The following is a 16,911-nucleotide window of genomic DNA, read 5'->3' as shown; positions in this document are numbered from 1 at the left end:
AAAGTAACAGATGATGTGATCTGTAACATCACTTATTTACAAAAGAGCCACCAAGCCTGGACTTCCTACCGGCAAGATTTGTACACATGCTCGATGGAAGAAATCATAAAATCTTATAATTTATGAAGATTGCACTGTCTAGTTTTTATCAACTTTTGATACGATGAAAGGGGGCACATCTCAAAACTTGTCCAGCTTGTACAACTTGTCCAGCTTTTACTTTCCTAACTATTAGATTTATGTGGAAATTGTGACACAAAATGTAAACTTTCCCATGACCAGTGCAGTATCTTGCCTGCCATAAATGCCAAAGGATGTACAAGGTTACACTTATTGCAAACGAAGGTCACAATGTCTATAAGTATACAGTGCTTAAAGGCACTGGATACCTTTGGTAGTTGTCAAAGACCAGGGATTGATTTCACAAAGAGTTAGGTACTAGTCCTAACTTAGGACTAAGTCCTAGGAGACATTAAAAACTTAAGGCTGGTCCAGAGGAACTCGAGATGAGAATAATTTTAACCCTTTGTGAAGTCCACCACTCTATCCTCACTTGGTGTTATCCTAACATAAAAACAATAAACCTGTGAAAAATTTGACTCAATTGGTCATCAAAGTTGCATGAGTATAATGAAATAAAAAAACACCCTTGTTGCACAAAATTGTGTGCTTTCAGATATTTGAAATAACCTCTTTCTCAAAAACTATGCTACTTCAGAGGGAGCCATTTCTCACAATGTTTTATTATTCTATCAACAGCTCTCCGTTGCTCGTAACCAAGTACGCTTTTATGCTAACAATTGTTTTGAGTAATTACCAATAGACCTTATGCACATGACGTAATTTCAGTAGAGCGCCCTCACCTAGAGGTCAAAAGAAGGTTGTTTATTGGCCAATCCTGTGCGCCGCGCGTACAAATCTTTGCGTTTCGATTGTTTCGTCACCGTTTTTCCACTAAGATGGCCGCTGGATGACGCCAATGCATAAGGTCTATATTGTCCACTGCCTTTAACACATGTATGGGTGTAAGGGTCAAAGCGAATTATATTCCTATTAATAAACAAACACATACTGTTTTGGTTCAACCAAAAACAAATTGATGGATCAATATTATTGATTATGCGTCATGGAAACAATTTCTACTTGGTAGGGGTTATTTCTACATGCATGAACTGAAACCAATGACAATGCAAACTGCAAAACCAAAATGGACAGGTCAAAAGGTGTACACTTTGTATATGTTGGTTGGCAGTTCAATTATTGATGTTGTGTTACCAGATTCAGAAATTAAAGTTTATATCACAAGGATTGAAACCTGATCACATGGATTAGTGCTGTCGTAATAGATTGGTTTGTCAAATATCCACATCATCACTGCAATAAACCATCTTTCTGAAATTATACTCCGCGCCTTCGTTGGTAGATACGTGCACTATATATTATAAGACTTTGATATTATTATTATTATGTATGTAAACTTGTCAACTAAACTGTCAAAAATTAAGGTAGCTTACATCAGTGTCGCAGACTGGACCCTTGCCCCACTCTACTCAGAATAACAACAGACATAAAACCCAGACACAGGAATGGCGGAATCGCAGAGTGGCGCAAGGGTCCACTCTGCGACATCAGAGACTACAAACCTACCCTGAACCAGTACAAACTCCCAGTACAATGCGGTGTTGGAATCTTGTGTCCAAAATTTCACATCCCGCTGATGAAGACCGGAGTTGGTCGAAAATTACGAATACAGAAATATTTCCAGTGTTGTGATCAAAAGTTAAACAGTAAATTGTAGTTCAAGTGTAGGATGCCAAGAGCACAGCAAACACTGTAGTAAATGGAATCTCCTTCAATAGCACTCACTGGTCAAGGCTGGTACATTTCCTGTGGCCTTTATTCTGCCCTTGATCAATTTATCAATTTGCATATTACGAAGCAAACGAGTGCCCAGATTAGCATGCAATTAGCATAATTTAGTGAAGCAAATGAGCGCACAGATGCTCGCAACTACCTAACAACTGTCCACTATTCTGTTGTATGCAAATGAGTGCCCAGATTAGCATGCAATTAGCATTAGCTAAGGCAAATGAGTACACATATTAGCATGCCATTAGCATTAGTTAAGGCAAATAAGTGCACAGATTAGCATGCAATTAGCATAAGCTAAGCAGATGAGCATGCAATTAGTATTAGCCATTTGCATACAACTGTACACTGTACTGGAGTATGTAAATGAGTGCACAGATTAGCATGCAATTAGTATAGCTGTAGCAAATTACTACCCAGATAAGCATGCAATAAGCATACATGTACAACTGTCCACTGCATTTCTGTATGTAAATAAGTGCCCAGATTAGCATGCATTTAGCATCTAGCTGAAGCAGATGACTGCAAGATAAGCATACCACCTGCATACATCCACTGCATTTCTGTATGTAAATGAGTGCCCAGATTAGCATGCATTAGCACAGCTGAAGCAAATGACTGCCAAGATAAGCATGCCATCCGCATGCACACAACTGTCAACTGCAGATCTGTATGTAAATGAGTGCCCAGATTAGCATGCAATATAGCTGAAGCAAATGAGTGTCCAGTTCAGCATGGAATTAACATACAACTGTGTTTACTGTACTGTTGTATGCAAATTACATGCTAGTATCTAATTGGGGTTGTGCATGGCTGATAACACAATAAACAAGGTTCCATGTTACATGTGTGGCTGCCTAATTTAAATGACCAGCATTGATTTTTCATTTTGTGATCAATGGGGTTGAACTCAAGGGGAATTGGATGGCAATGTGAGTGTGGCTGACTGTAAAATGCTGTAATAAACCTTGCAGCATTGTTAAACACAGGTTTACTCTAGCAGCTTTCAACCGCTTTGTATAGTACAGTTTTTAGGTGTCTTGCAAATAAATTTCTTCTGCTATCATTGCAAAAAAATGTTCTTCGAATACATACCTTCTTTCTTTTAAATGGCAGCATTCTTTTGCCAACAAATGTTGAGTACATTAATATTAACCAGACAGTATGTTCATATGCTGAAATGTTGAAGTACATTAGATATTTAATTGTTAACAAATGCACACTTTGCTTTAACCCTGAAGACGATCAGAGCATACTGATCAAAAAACATTGAGTCGAAAACCACCGGTTCTTTTCAGAACCAACACTATCGTTATTATTTGTTTTCTGCCTTCTGTTCAACTTCACCCAGCCATTGGCAGAACTCAACATCAACTTTATCATCTACCAATGCAGGCATCGCGACACTCATTGGCTAAAGTCGCCAATGGAAAGAAAGAGGGGGTATGAGTGCAATTGACTTAAAGGAACACGTTGCCTTGGATCGGACGAGTTGGTCAAAACAAAAGCGTTTGTAACCGTTTTTTATATAATGCATATATGGTTGGAAAGATGTTTTAAAAGTAGAATACAATGATCCACACAAGTTTGCCTCGAAATTGCGTGTTTTTCCTTCTACTGTGCGAACTAACACGGTCGGCCATTTATGGGAGTCAAAATTTTGACCCCCATAAATGGCCGACGTGTTAGTCGACGAGGTAAAAGGAAAACCACGCAATTTCGAGGCATGTTTGTATGGATCATTGTATTCTACTTTTGCAACATCTTTCTACCCATATGCATTTTATAAAAAACGGTTACAAACGCTTTTCAAAGACCAACTCGACCGATCCAAGGCAATGTGTTCCTTTAAGTCTCCAATGGTATTGAAAGTTTAAGGTTGCACTCCAAATCTAGTCTGAACTGGAGCATTTCTCTGGTCCTACATGTATTGTAAGAGAGATTTCTTGTGCGTACATATTGTGCCCGACAGTATAATCCAGGTTGACATCTTCATTCCATTGGTTCTCATCATTCCAAGCTTTACATATTGTTACCGAGTTGTTTAAACATAACAACAGGGCCTCTGCTTATTGGTGAACTATGCACTCTCGATCACCATTCTGCGCTTGCTCATGCAGTGCTGTGCAAGCGCCAAATTAGCAGAGAATAGGCCTACATGTACACTACATTAGTAACATGATGTATCCACCCAAACACAGCAAAAATTACCTGCTAACCCAATAAACATGCTTGACGTAAGCGCAGAATTCCCTGCTACCGTAAGCGCTGATTCTTCGCTTACGATAAGACAGAATCGTTTGACCATTCAAACAGGAAGTCAAACAACAAGCAGAAAATCCTGAACAACAAAAAGCTTTCATTCAACGGTCGTGTTTACAAACTCCGTTAAAGTTGCTACTGGTAGGGAAATAGTTGAAAGTTGCGCTTTTACTGCATTTTGGAGCGTTTCTCAGGTCCTACATGTATTGTAAGATACACTTCTTGTGCACACATATTGTGCCTGACGGTGTAATCCAAGTTGACATTTTCTCTTCACTGTGCCATCATTCCAAGCTTTACATTGTATGTCCTGGCCAGGCAATCCACGGACTGTACACACTCTCATGAAACTCTAGCTACAATCCCAGTCGCTTGATCGCATTCCAGATCCAGACTCAATCCTGCCAGAACACAAAACACGATCCTACACAAACCCACACACCTCGATCACCAAGACGCGTGGCAGACAATCTCAACGTTGCCATGGAAACCCCTTAAAGGCAATGCATATCTTTGGTATTAAGAACAATTCGAACAAAAGGAACAAATGAAAATTTCATTTCAAAAAGGTGGTCGCGTTTTCGAGATATCGCTGAAAATCCGGAGCGATTATGTCCACGCAAAAAGAATAATTTGTAATTGGAATCGTTTGGATGTTGATGTATACAATCAAACTAACAAATGAAAATTCAATTTCAGTTTTTCATGTTTGAGATACATGTATCACTGGCAATCCGGAGTGATTATGTCCTCGCAGGAAGAGTATTCCCTAATAGGAATACACAATCTGTGTTACTGCAGTTCAACGTTCTCAGATTCAGACTTTGTGGCGTGTCGTGGCGTGTCGTGGCCGAGTGGTTAAGAGCACCGGATTCAAGCTCTGGTGTTTGATCAGCAGAGTGTTGATTTTAGTCCCGGTCGTGACACTTGCTACGTAAAATTGGGGAGGTAGTGCTTTCTGCTCTACCAGCCAGGCTTCGGATTGATGATACCCAAGCCTACATCCGTATGGACTGTGAAAGGGGTAACCCTGTTTCAGCCCTAGGAGTAGGTGGCAACGGCCTCTGGAATAAAATAATTGTAGCCTACACCTTGAAGTGGCCTTCAAGCCTTGTGTGTCTGGCGACTTGCATACAAAAAATATATATATATCAAAATAAAGTAAACTGATATCTTTTCACATAACCACACTACTTCAGAGTGAAATGTTTATCAAAATGCTTTACTATCGAAAGCTGTTGTAGGCTTCTAATTAATCAATCAATCAATCGTTGCATTCCAACATCACATTCCAACAATCATTGCTTGTGTCGCCCTACAGTAAGCTCTTGTGAACAGGTGAGATTTGAAAGACATCTTTAAAATCTTTATTGTCAACCAAAATTAATTTTACCAAACATATACCTTCCCTTTAAGACAAGACTTGATCTAGTTCAACACAAATAAAAGGTAGCGTTCAAGCGTAAGACAATTCCAGATGTTCGGTTGACACTGTCAGCTTTGTATTTTCAAAGAGGCTGAAAAAGAAAGGTTTCGTGGGGTGAAGCTACTCTCACGACTAACAGGCGTAAACAATTTCCATTCAAAACACCTGTGTAGTGCTGGCAATTCAGATTGAATCATAACACACACTTTGTTGCATGCAATGCATTTTAAATGAACAATCGTGTTCAGGCATCGAAATAACCCACAGCAATTGCTGTGCTTTTGCTGTGGTGCCCTTTGCAATTTCCAATACAAACTAACATTTTCCCCAAGTGCGCCTTACCACATGTATTAGAGGGAAGTTGCTGAGAGGCGAGCACTTTACGCACAAGCCAACCATGCCACCCAGATAGTGACATTCCTGACAATGGGGCTTGAAAAAACAATACTTGTAAAATTGTAAGAAACTCCAGCGCGTTACCAAACAGACTAGCAGGATTATCAGAGCAGACACTGAGAGCATGCAAGAAATTATGGAAGATTTAATTTATTCTGGTTGTGAAGCCAAGGACTCTCCAGTAAAGCGAACATAATCACTGTAGTAGCCAAGAACCCAACCTCGTTCCTAGGGGTGATCGATCTTCCAGCATGCCTTGCTCGATCATAACCCCTGGAAGTGTGACTTCAAAAGATCCAAATATATGGGATATTACAATTAGTCCTGTGGTTGATCTGTTCTGTGTTGGGCATTAGTCGCGCACGGGCTGGATGCGCTGTGTGCAATAAAAGTCATAAACTTTCCTTGGCGTTCAGTACTGTGTGATGAATACGTACATCTTTATACGCACGCGTTTCGGCGTATAAAGCTTTTTGTAGACGCACAGCGTTTAATATTTTGCGCGTATATGATAGCCAATCAAAGACATGGATCGGAGTTTCCCTCCCAGGGGTTAGAGACGTACGGGGAGCTAGCGTGATACGGCGCGCTACCCACAGTAGCGAGGTTGCCAAGAACCCCATAGAGAGAAGACAAGGAAGTAAGTTTTAGATGTGGGAGGAAAACCCCAGTGAATTATTACAGGGGAAAATCCATGCAGTCAGGTAGGGACTGAAAACCCAATCCTCATAGTGTCCCTGACAGGATTCGAACCGGGGTCCTAGAAGTGGAAGGCGAGGTAAGATACCACTACACCAACCTGACCACCTAAAATTACATCACGACTCAGTTCAATAAGATTCTTTGTGATTCTAGTCACCCTCTGAACCCTCAAATTACCCAAAATCACTCAGGCATCACAGTGTCTGAAGACCAACAAATTTAAGGATTCCTTTGTGTCTAGTGCAATTTACCTTTTTAACAGTAGATGGTCGAGATATCGTGGTTCACTTTCTATATTTGTTGTGTTTTATGCTGCCCTCGCCCTTTTATATTCTGTAATTTTTGTAATGACAATCAATATTTGGTGTCTCGAATCTTGGATTTGATATAAGACTCTTACCTTCAAAGTTGGTCTTGTTGTAACCCAGTATGACCTCCTTGTTTACATCGGTGTTTTTGAGTCTGGTCCCATCTAGAGATTGTGTCCTGTACAATATATCCTTCTTATCCAAGTGATGATGGTTCATGTGAGATTCCTCCGGTAGCTCCGATAAGAGATCGCTATGCCGCCTTATCTCACGTCCTTCAGCTTGAATCGCCTCTAGCTCCCGTTCTGTAGCACTCGTATCCTGCAACGACTCAGTGATGTCCGGTACGGCAGCGCAGTGGTTGCATTCCCGCACGAAAATCCCCGACGAGAAATTGACGAAACCGGACGTCGCGTCTTGAGTTTCATCTTCGTTTTCATCTCCAGTTTGGTCTTGAGGTTTGGTCGGAATGTGGGAGTTAGAAGTATTACGCAAGGTCACCTCGTTGGTCAAGTCAGCGCTGCAGTATTGACAGCTTGTATGTTCGGCCGAGGGTTTACAGGATGGGTCTAGGATGAGGGAGGATCCCCCGGGAGTTTCTTTCTCCTTGACTGATTGCTCTGCGGACTCAATCAGGTCAGGCAAAGAGCCCTTAGTGTCTGTGGGAGTCATCTGTGAGTCAGACTCTGCACTATCGTCCGGGCTGGCCAGGAGGTGAGTGGTCTCATCTGCAAGCTCCGTTCCTGGATCCATTCTCTCATAGATATTCAGCTCCACGTCTTCATCGACAGGACTCTCTAAAAGCTCATCGTTCTGAGTTTCCTTCGGATCATCGTCAAGAGTCTTGTCTCCTGTTTCACCATTCATATCCGATGCGGGATCACTACCCTTGGCAACGCTGCTTTCAATGCTTGAGTCTAGTTTGTTCGCATCATCCGGCAGAGTCGCCGTAATGTCATCGACACCACCATCAGGCGTTTTCAGCTCGTCTTGAGTCTCAAAAACTTCTGTTCTATCCGGAGCGGAACTCTTGCAAAGACTTCCTTCCTCCTTTTCGTGCTCTTCGGGGATCACCGAGCACGGGACGATGTCGCCAGTTGGTGAAGTGGGTTCTTTGGACTGCTCCACGACCACGAAGCCGTCACTCTGTTTGGAGATCATTCTTAACATAAATGGATTTGTGACGTCTTTTTCAGGGTCGGTCTTCTCCTCATCAGAGGCTGGGGGAAGGTTCGCTGTTGTTGGTGACGTTTCTGCATCTGTGGTCTTGGCAACTGATGATGGGATGTACACGGGACAATGTGGGCATGTGTCAGGCTTTGAGCTGAAAAACAAAACAAATCATTAGACCATGTAAGTTTTATGTAAATCTGTGATCTTCACGATTTTTGTTTCTTACCAATTCTGTAACGTTCCTTTTAGGCTAGTCTTATGTTAGGTAACTCGTCCTAACTCGAGATAAGACTAGTCTTAACTCTTTGTATAATCTACCCCTGGCATGCCTGGAGTAATAGATTCCAAGGAGCTTCTGGGAACAGTATCCTTAGCACTAGGGAAGTAGATCAAAAACCATGACTTGTTTTATTTGGAGCCAAAAAAAAAGCAATTCCCATTTACCAGGCAGACTAAACAAAGTTATAAATCAGGGAATAAAAATGTAGTGAAGAGTTCTTACACGGCCGTTTAAAGCCGACAAGAATGAATTGCTGTGTGATAAAGGCCCGTGTGATTTTGCGCACGGCCACAACCCTGCAAGGTTTTAAACGAACGTTTAAGAACGAGTCACTACTCTTTTTTTCGCATTCATAAATGCAATTTTGTTAAAAAACGTTAAAAAAAAATACAATTACAGTTGAAACTTTGAGGTTTGAAGTATTTGTTTCGAAAATGTTGTGAAGAGTCTGCTGAGCATGGGTTGTGTGTATGCGCGCTTAGAAATAGATTGCTTGTGGCGCGCTCTCCACCAATAGGAGTAGAGAAACTGTCTGGGGTATTTATGAATTCAGATTAAAGTCTGAACATTTCTCATCCCTGTTTATTCTTGTATCAATGGCAGACGGAGAGGAGTTACTTTACCTGTCTAAAGTTGTCTTGAGGCTCATGGCTGAGATGTCATGATACATGGCTGCTCCGGTTACCGAGTCCATCTGGGTGATGACACCATACGGACTGGTACCTCGCTCCTTGACTAGTGGGTCCAGTACGTTAGGATCAAACATGATAGCATTGGGAGTAACTAGCATGGTCCCGCTGACTACACCCTGATGAAGAACGGAAAGACAAGGAAGTGTATAGAATTAGTAACGGCTTGATATACACCTTATGAACTGGTACCTCGCTCCTTGACGAGTGGGTCCAGTACGTTAGGATCAAACATGATAGCATTAGGAGTAACTAGCATGGTCCCGCTGACTACACCCTGATGAAGAACGGAAGACAAGGAAGTGTATAGAATTAGTAACGGCTTGATACTTTGCGAAATGGTACCGTGTCCTTGACGAGTGGGTCCAGTACGTTAGGATCAAACATGATGGCATTAGGAGTAACCAGCATGGTCCCGCTGACTACACCCTGGAGTGCATTTTGGCGACCCCAACCAGAAACATTGGTCATCGGTTGAGGCTATTCGCGTGTTCGGTTGAGCGCTGTTCAGACCAACCAGTAACCATGTAGTGGACTCGGTTGGGCTTTGGTTGGGGTCGCCTAAACGCACTCCTGATGAAGAACGAAAGACACGGCTTGAAATAGTAAGTTCAGGCTGTCTTCCGATACTTACTGAACTAAAGATTATTATCCCAAATTAACACTGAATTACCTGGCAGGCTTGTAAGAACTATCCGTGGATTCGCGGTCTCACATAAATCCTGTTACAGACAGGACCTATGGGAGACTTTTGAGACACTGGCGGCAGCAAACATGACGGTCCTTTTTTGAGGCTCTGAGGATGCATGCACATGCTCAGTATTGCACGCATAGGTCTGAGCACGCACAATACTGGCGAGAACTGTGAAAAAGGGCTGCCAAAAGTCTTCCATTGCTAGTGCACATGCATGTCGGCAGCCTTCTTTCAAAACAACCTCCATTCACACTGACAGGGCTAACATTTTTGAGGGGAAAGTTCACAGGACTGGAGGGTTTGTAGCTCAAATTTTTACACGACCAGAATGGATATGTTGAACAAGCACCTGATGAAGATCTATTTCGCTTGTGTTCAAGTGTAAGTTGGACTTTGGTACGAAAGATAACTATCAGTCTATCGCGCTTACAGACAACATGTTCTAACAAGTATATTAAATAATAAGGTATTTTATTGAAATGAACAACACAAGACCACCAAGAAAAATTCTACTAGGGTCAAAACATCAGGCTATGAATTATTTTTGGCATTGACAAGAATCAGAACCAACCTCTCCATCCGTGATGTACTTGACGTTCAACTTCAAGAAGTTCTTACTCTCTTCCACATCCTCCTCTGTGGAGCGTTCCCGGATTACCCTCCCCGGTCGTGGCTCCGTGTCATAGCGAAGGAGAGTTTTCGGTCCACGCTTGCGCATACTCTTTTCATCTTTGCTCTTAGATTTCAGGAGGAAGCGTTTGGCTTTGGAGCTGACTTTGGGTACGTCTGGCTTCTGACTCACCATCGGTATGTCCTGATAAGAAAAAAAACAATAAACTTATTTATTTTGCTGTCACTATTAAACTTTAAAGAAACATTGCTCATCACTTGTACCCAGAAAAGATAATAACGACATTCACAATAACTGTCAAATAAATCACTCAACTTAAAGTATTATAAGTGCACTAATGCGTATTCTTTTTTGTCACGTTGCCCACGTTTTGCTCAGGAATGACATTGTCTTTTCCCGTTTTTGTTAGGTCCTGTTTTCGTGAGCCATTGGCATCACTTTTGCCTATGTCACCCTTCCCCATTGAAGATTTGGGATTTGTTAACAAAAAATTCCTGGCACTTCTGTGCCACAACTTCGTTCGCAGATTGTCTGGTTCGCAAATTGCGTCCGTTACTGGGTTCGTTACTGGTTTTGTTACTGGAAAATTACTTCTTTCTCGAAAACTATGTTACTTCAGAGAGAGCCGTTTCTCAGAATGTTTTATACTATCAACAGCTCTCCATTGATCGTTAACAAGTAAGGTTTTATGCTAACAGTGATTACCAATAGTGTCCAGTGCCTTTAACGGGAAGGTACACGTTTGGTAATTACCCAAAACAAATAGTAACTTAAAAACTGATTTGGTACAAGCATTGGAGAGTAGTATTAAACATTGTGGGAAACGACTCCCTCTGAAGTAACGTAGTTTTTGAGAAAGGGGTAATGTCTCGCTAAAATATTAAAAGACTTTTAGCTAGAAGTCTTTTATCCCTATCTGAAAGCACACAAAATTCGATGACCAATTGAGCCCAAATTTTCACAGGCTTGTTATTTTATGCTTATGATGGGATACATCAGGTGAGAACTAAGGTCTTTGACATTTACCAAGCGTGCACAGTGCCTTTAAGGGAGTGTTTGCTAAGAAAAGAGCTTATTTGGTCTCGATGTTTAGAACAGTATACTCCGCTTCAGGAGAAGACCAAGGTGTTGAATCACTTCACAAAATCACCCCTTGGCAGTGAGTACATGTAGAGTACATTTAAAGGTTGCACCTCATGAGCCTGGACGCACACTGATTAAAAACGCCTACAGGGACTAAATGGGGTCCTCACACCGCTCTGCATTAAAGCATTCCAATCAGTAATTACATGACTCATACATATTCATGAGTTTTAATTGAAAATCACAGTGGCTCACGGCAATACAGTTTTACTGCACTAGTTTTGCACGAGTTAACTCCTTTTATTTTACTTGCATGTGTAACGTCAGTGTATGTGGGTAAAACAAAAATGAATATTCTTATCCCCGATGCAAATTTAACATCTATTTTGTGGCTGCATAAAATATTTTCCCCCGAAAAGTACACTCACCTATTAAGGATATTGGCTGTTAACGTTTCCTACAATCAATGTTTCCCTTCAATTTATCATCCACGCAAAAAAAAACACCTTCAAGGATCATGTGTGTCTTAAAGGCACTGGACACTATTGGTAATTATACTCTAAAAAATTGTTAGCATAAAAAATTACTTGGTAACAAGCAATGGAGAGCTGTTGTATTTGATACAAATTGTGAGAAACGGCTCCCTCGGAAGTGACGCAGTTTTTAAGAAAGAGGTAATATTTATCACTCAAATATTAAAAGACTTTAGGCCTAAAGCCCCTTTTTAGGCATCTGAAAGCATTCACAACTCTGCAACAAGTTTTTTTCTTTCTTTCTTATTCTCTTGAAACTTCTATGACCAATTGAGACCAAATGTTCACAGGTTTGTTATTTCATGCATTATGTTGAGATACACTAAGTGAGAATACGGTGCCCAATTTCATGGCTCTGCTTTACCGTAACCAAAGAACATGAAGAATTGGCGCTTGTGGAAGCAGAAAACTCTATGCTAACATCAAGCGTATTTCACAGGTCAGTGGGAAATTTTGGATTGTGGCTGTTCGTACTCCACGTTACGCTTACACAACTAGCGCAGAAATTCAGCTCTGGCGAGTAAGCAGAGAATGGTGATTGTAAGCGCAGAATTTGGCGGTAAGCAGAGTTGTAAAATTGGATCCTGGTATTTGACAATTACCAAAGGTGTCCAGTGCCTTTAAGAGAAATATAGAATCTATGGATCCTAAATCTAATCAGAGTCCGCAGCCCTGGATACTGTTACTCCCAAGGGTCTCCACAAATAAATGTTATTCTGACCCACAAATGTTTCTCACAAATCGTTACGAAAACTGCAAAAAGAGATCACTGGCCTTTGGGTAAATGCTGTATAGTAAGAGTGACACACGTGCGACTGTATCCTACAGGCAGACTCATTTTAAAGGCACTGAACACATTTGGTAATTGTCAAAGACCTGTCTTCTCACTTGGTGTATCTCAACATATATGCATAAAATAACAAACCAGTAAACATTTGGGCTCAATTGTGGTTACTGAATTTGCAAGAAAATGATGAAAGAAAAAACATCCTTGTTGTACAAATAAGTGTGCTTTCAGATAGGAATAAAAGGCTTTTAATTATTTTAGTAAGAAATTACCTCTTTCTCACAACTGCGTTACTTCAGAGGGAGTCGTTTCTCACAATACTTTATACTATCAACAGCTCTCCATTGCTCGTTACCAATTAAAGAGGTCAACGTAAACACGTCCAGCATTGTGTCCAGATATGAAACTTTTCAATGTTTCCTTTGATAACATAGCATCCAAATTTCTCAAACCAGAACAAACTTTCAGTTTTATATCATTTTTGCTGACATTTTTACTGAAAACGAATTGATGACATACTAAATTACAATGTCAGGGCGTTTTTGATACAGAAATGAATGGTGTCTAAAGAGTTAGTTTCAACACAGTTTGGTCATTGATAACTTACAAAAGTTTTCTTTGTAGATGATGATGGGCTGAGACAAGGAGGCTCAGGTGAGTCTGGATCAGGAACATACAGCGTCTAGAAGAAAACAAACACACAGAAGAAAACAAATTAGAGATACTGTTCATTTGAATAGGGAGATACTGTGGATGAGGCGCCTTCAGACCATTCAACCCAATGGTCTGAACATCCAAGAAGGAAATGACTGATCTACTTGTCTTTGTCTTCTATTTCCCCACAGATATCCCATTGTTTTATTCTGTCGTTAAATTTATCCCTCTTTCCACTTTTGATTTTGTCCATTGTGTTTAAGATTTCAGTCGCTTGACATAAGTGTCGAAAGCGAGATTCGAACCCACAACATCTTGACTCTGTAAAGTCAAAAGCAATGGACACCAGCATTTGACTTTAGTGTCATGACTGGGACTCAAACCCACACTCTGCTGATCAGAAACACCAGAGCTTGAGTCCAGTAAGCTTGACATACATGTAAGTGTCAAGACCGGGACTCAAACCCACACTATGCTGATCATAAACACTATCTAGAGCCAGTGCGTTTGACATAAATGTCAAGAGCAGGACTTGAACCCACACTCTGCTGATCAGAAACACTAAAGCCAGTGGGTTTGACATTTAAGTGTCATGACCGGGACTCGAACCCACACTCTGCTGATCAAAAACACCAGAGCTTGATTCCAGTGCATTCGACATTAAGTGTAAATGCTAAAGAGTGGAAATTTAACCTACACTCTGCTGATCAAAAACACCAGAGCTTGATTCCAGTGCGCTTGACTACTCAGCCACGACACGCCACAGATCACTTTTCCAATTTTATTATGAAAAACAATTTGAATGCATGGATTACAAACATACATTATGTACCGGTACATATTTAACCAAATTGAATTACCTTTAGATCTCAACACGACGAAGCACCACTGGAGTGTTGTCATGTGCATGGTCTATTACATGAATTATAAAAAACATTGCTCATGTAGCTCCACGTTGTACACTAGTGTTTGAGCATAAAAAGCGCTGTGGGGACTTTTACGAAGTGGAATAAAGGTCCACAAAATGTTTTCTTTTGGGACCTCACAGAGGAATTCTTAAGAAAATTGAATAATAGAACAACAACAGTCCTGCCCAATTTCATAGCAATGCTTAACGGTAAGCAAATTTGCATGCTTACTGTAGCAGAAAAATTTGTTTGAGCCTTAGCGTATTTCAAAGTTTAGCACACAAAAGTGTGCGGCCATATTGCAGTATTGCACTGTTTAAACCATGGATTTGCATTGTGACGTCATTTATTTTCATGCGGTAAGCACCGGTAGGTTAGCATGCCTTTTCTTGTGCTTACGGTTAGCAGCGCTATGAATGAGAAATCGCACAGTAAGTAAAAAATCGGCCGCTAAGCAGCGCTATGAAATTGGGCCCTGGAATTACGAGTAGGCCACAGAGGCCATCGTTGCCCCTGGTCTTGGTCTTGGCCTTAGTGCCCCTTCAAAAGTTTCCCGTAGACTTTTAGGTTTTCCAATGGAAGTGCCCTTTTCAAAATGAAAATGGCCTTGCCCTCTCTCAAAGATGAAATTCCATGCCTGCAATCATAGCATGTCTCCACAGCCCTGTGTGCAAGTGTATGCTCAGTGTGCAAAAGGGTGTAGAGCTGAGTGTTGCAGTTACTCTGTGGACATTCTTTTGTTCAGTACATTAACAGGCACTGTACACGTTTGGTAATATTGTCAAGACCAGTGTTCTCATTTGGTGTATCCCATCATAAGCATAAAATAACGAACCTGTGAAAATTTTGGCTCATTTGGTCATCGGAGTTGCAAGAAAATGATGAAAGAAAAAACACCCTTGTTGGACAAATAGGCATAAAAGACTTCTAGCTAGAACTCTTTCGTTATTTCAGTGAGAAATTTAAAACACTTTCTAAAAAAACTATGTTACTTCAGAGGGTGTCGTTTCCCATGTTTTATACTATCAACAGCTCTCTAATGCTCGTTACCAAGTCAGTTCTTAAAGGAACACGTTGCCTTGGATCGGACGAGTTGGTCTATAAAAAGCGTCTGTAACCGTTTTTTATGAAATGCATATGGTTGGAAAGATGTTTTAAAAGTAGAATACAATGATCCACACAATTTTGCCTCGAAATTGCATGGTTTTCCTTTTACTGTGCGAACTAACACGGTCGGCCATTTATGGGACTCAAAAATTTGACTCCCATAAATGGCCGACCGTGTTAGTTGACGAGGTAAAAGGAAAACCGTGCAATTTCGAGGCATGTTTGTGTGGATCATTGTATTCTACTTTTACAACATCTTTCTATAACAAATGGTTACGAACGCTTTTTATAGACCAACTCGACCGATCCATGGCAACGTGTTCCTTTAAGTTAATATTTGTTTTGAGTAATTACCAAACCTGTACCTTCCCTTTAAGGAAACCCTTTTTTTAGCACTATAAAAAACACTGTATGAACACGTCCACACTTTGAATGTATCGTTAAAACATGATGTTAACTTCATAATACATGTTCAAACACTAACGTCATTCAGTACTTTGAAGCTGTACCATCCAGTCTTTGTAATATAAGCCTTATGATCTGCAGTCTCATTTCAGATACTACAAAATATTCATTATACAATTTCTGCTCGAGTGAGGCTGGCCCGAGGTATTCATAAATTCAGTTATTATTGATTGATCAAACTGGATTGAAAAAAGACGACTGTTAACATGCACAACTTTGAGACTTAACAACAGGGGTACAATAAATGTAGCCTGGATTACCCACTAGATCCCCTTAACACTACAGGATTACATTGAGCGTGGATGAGGCCAGGGTAGATATAAGAGATTTATGGAGAATTTTTGAACAAGGGAATGTCTCAATTGAATTTTTCTGTTTTAATGCTATGGGTGTGAGAAACCAAAGATCAATGTGGTCTTCTGACTTTCAGAAATACTAGATCTATTGACAATGTGCGCATTGATATATTTTCTACTTGGTGTTTTTCTTAGTTTTCAAAGTACTGTGCAAGCTGGAGCATTCTATATGGTTTTCTCTTGAATTTTGGGGGAAATAGTTTTTTAATCTTTTGTTTAAAGCCATTGGACACTTTCGGTACAGAATTTGTTTTTAAAGTTCACAGACTTGAAAATAATTTACAGGGTTTACAGAAGGTAATGGTAAAAGACTTCTCTTGAAATATTATTCCATGAAATGCTTTACTTTTTGAGAAAACATTAAAACAATATCAATTCTCGAAATCGAGAATTACGGATTTATTTTAAACACATGTCATGACACGGCGAAACGTGCAGAAACAAGGGTGGGTTTTCCCTGTTATTTTTCCCGACTCCGATGACCGATTGAGCTTAAATTTTCAAAGGTTTGTTATTTTATATATTAGATGTGATACACAAAGTGTGGGCCTTGGACAATACTGTTTATTGAAAGTGTCCAATGGCTTT

The 16,911-nt window shown here is 40.5% G+C and overlaps 1 protein-coding gene across 1 annotated transcript in view; it reads right to left on the bottom strand.

The window, feature by feature from the left end:
* Positions 1–16,911, bottom strand: part of LOC139949588 (nuclear receptor coactivator 7-like) — an 85,959-nt gene that overhangs the window by 28,292 nt on the left and 40,756 nt on the right. The window contains exons 5-8 of the mRNA XM_071947993.1: positions 13,441–13,515; positions 10,371–10,613; positions 9,040–9,224; positions 7,056–8,287 (exon numbers count right to left, since the gene is read on the bottom strand). Coding sequence (XP_071804094.1) covers positions 7,056–8,287; positions 9,040–9,224; positions 10,371–10,613; positions 13,441–13,515 — 1,735 coding nt within the window. The remainder of the gene's footprint in view (positions 1–7,055; positions 8,288–9,039; positions 9,225–10,370; positions 10,614–13,440; positions 13,516–16,911) is intronic.

Source organism: Asterias amurensis, chromosome 17, assembly GCF_032118995.1.
Source record: "Asterias amurensis chromosome 17, ASM3211899v1".
NCBI lineage: Eukaryota > Metazoa > Echinodermata > Asteroidea > Forcipulatida > Asteriidae > Asterias > Asterias amurensis.
Note: the sequence above shows the minus strand (reverse complement) of the source record. Positions and strands in the feature narration are given on the sequence as shown.